The 2,840-nt window shown below is 38.8% G+C and overlaps 1 protein-coding gene across 1 annotated transcript; it reads right to left on the reverse strand.

Annotated features, from left to right (window-relative positions):
* Positions 1-145: 145 nt before the first annotated feature.
* Positions 146-1,202, reverse strand: LOC101292075. Its single transcript, XM_004290316.1, has 2 exons — positions 850-1,202; positions 146-761 (listed from the first exon to the last, which is right to left on the reverse strand). The coding sequence occupies exons 1-2, from the start codon at positions 1,106-1,108 to the stop codon at positions 505-507; spliced, it is 516 nt and encodes a 171-aa protein (XP_004290364.1). The 5' UTR covers positions 1,109-1,202; the 3' UTR covers positions 146-504.
* Between the last annotated feature and the right edge of the window lie 1,638 nt (positions 1,203-2,840).

Here is a 2,840-nt window from a genome sequence, read left to right on the forward strand (position 1 = left end):
AATAGACTAGTTCAATACAGAGGTATACTAGTTCAAAATAGAGGTAGACTAATTTGAGATCAAGTACTCAAGCTAGTTTATTTTTGTGTAGGGTTGGTTGTGGCTTCAAATACTAAATTTCAAGATTTATATTTGAAATAAATATATCAAATATTTTTCTAGCTAGCCATTGACGTACGTATTTCAATACATTGTGAATGCAATCACTGAATCACCTTTCTTTTATAAAGTACGGTGAGTATAAAGAATGAACTACGTACTGTATTACAAGAAATGGGTATACCAAAGGTCGCATACAATATGTCAAAACTTTATGCCAAGTCTTGTTATTTGCTCAAAATTAACTAATTAATCAAATGGGAAAACAAATTATTTGAAATACAATATGTCAAAAACTTGATGCCAAGTTTGTAATATTTAAGCTCCATCGCCACCCAGACCAATCTGCATGACTATCCAGCTAGTTATTTTCTATTCCTGCATGAGTGCGTACGTCTCAGACTCTCAGTAGCCGCGAAGCTTTGGGAAGACGAAGAACCTCATCATTCCGTCTTTACAGTGAGTGCCATTGTGCTCGCCACAAGCAAAGTAGTACGGCTGCCAGCTCTTGAGCACAAACTCAACGCCGTCTCCGCCGCCTTGAGTTGGACTACCCACCATCCTGGCCTGGCTTAAGTCACAATGTATGAAGCTCCAAAGGTTTGGTAGCATGTACACGCTGTGAGGAGGTGTGGTGTTGTTTGGAGGATCGTACTTGAAAACTGCAAGCATCAATTAGACACCATCAGTAACTATACGACCATGTAAAAATGTTGCTGATAGGAAGAATATATGTAGGGTAAAACTCACCTAGAGTGTCCTGGACGTAAAAGGGGCCATTTTTCAGAGACCAGTCTGCATAGTTAAAACCATAATGCCAGTTTTCAGAGCCACCCACAACAATCTTGCTGGGTTCGTTTGTCTTGTTGAGGTGATATGGACCATGGTTAAAACCCCAGCCAGCAGTATAGTTCCGCTGCTGCCAATCCTTGTTGGCTGTGCTAACAGCTGCCACCATGGAAGCAATTAGCAACATTGCAGAAAGTGCTTGTGCAAAATTGGATCCCATATTAATCCCTTCTATCAAATGCAACAGTTGGACGAAGAGAATGATATTTAGCTAGAAGGTAAAAAGCTGATATGAAAACTAAGAAGGAAATGGTGAACTAAGATGATGGCATGCATGGTACTTATAGATGTAGCTAGCTGATACAGTTTAGTGCAAAACTACCAAATTGACAATCCGTTTCTAAATTGGTGGCTGATAAGAATACTGTAGGAGCAATCATTTTTTCCTAATTAAGTCGGTAAGTGCTCCACTTCGATCAATTAGTCTCTTTCTTCTTCCCTCTCCCTCAATTAGATAGAATTACATGTTATTGGTGTGTACCTAGCTAGCAAAATCAAAGAATTACCATAGTGGGTTGGTAACAGACTAACAGAAGCTTCTCCATCGGCTGAAGAAGGTCAACCGACGTACCAAATGAGTTTGAAAGTCTAAGCTCTAAGATTTTAACAGAACTAAAATTCGGGAGAACGAATAAGAATTAACGCACCAAGTTGATGGGAATTAAAGTGTATTTGTTCTATACGATTGCATGGTGACATTGGCTGATCAAGACAAGGTCGTAATTTAATTTGGTTGATTGGTTCCATCAACGAATAGAGTTAGAAACCAAAAGGAGCTATATACGACTCATGTATGAGAGCATTAAGCTAGCTAGGCATGAAAGATATATATCAGCTGTTGGGAAATTGATCCCTCCCCACACAAGTGCTAGAAATTAGATGGGAAAGAGAAATAAACAAGTCAAGAAGAACACAAGATTTAACGAGGTTCAGCTAATATCCTTACCTACGTCTTCGGAGAGTATCGCCTTCACTAATAAGAGAATTACACAAGTACAAGATTACATCACTCAAGTTTATGCCCAACCCAAACCCTTGTATTTAGAAGGATACCCTGTGTACACCCTCTTTCAACCTAGAAGATTACTCTACCCCAACAGTTATTCGCACTCTTGAACACAACTCAACCTATCTTCTATACACAAAGACCTTTAGAGTTGCTCCCTTCCTCTCGTTTACTTGCTTCAACACAAACTTCACCTTTTTATAGCCTTTGATAGAAGTTTGATAGAAGTCTCTAGAGTTACTCTATCAATGCTCATTCATGACCATGACCAAACCTTCCATCTTCCTCATTATCTCCTTGTAACTCCCTAGAAAGACTAAGAGATAACTCATGAATTTAACAATACATAAACTCTTAACGCATCCACTTAACTATTCATAAATTTCATGCATAACTTATCACCATGAATGCACAAACCAATAACTCTATGCATTTATGCCATACATAACTTATCAGCATGAATACACAAACCAATAACTCTATGCATTCATGTCATGCATAATATCAATCTCCACCATGGAGGGATAGATACCAAACCCAACATCAGCTTACCAATTACCCAACATCAGCTTCAAATACATATTTTGTGGGTAATGCATGCTTGGTCAATAGGTACAGAAACTCAATTTGCTAAAGGTCAGACAAATTGTTCAATTGTTTTGTGTGTGTGTGAGAGATGTTTATAGGGTATACGTACAACATCTCCAACATATTCCGGGAACTATTTTTTTTTGCTTCGCTGCATTGGCATCGGAGCCTGCTGGTTGTTTGTATTTAAGTCCAAATCAGGACAAATGTGCTTCTTCAAGCAGTTTTTTCCAGGTCATTGGTTGCTCCGCCGCAGATAAATGCCTGAGGTTGATAAGGGANAGACTAGCCCTAGTCA

This window comes from Fragaria vesca, linkage group LG2 (genome assembly GCF_000184155.1).
Source record: "Fragaria vesca subsp. vesca linkage group LG2, FraVesHawaii_1.0, whole genome shotgun sequence".
NCBI classification, from domain to species: Eukaryota; Viridiplantae; Streptophyta; class Magnoliopsida; order Rosales; family Rosaceae; genus Fragaria; species Fragaria vesca.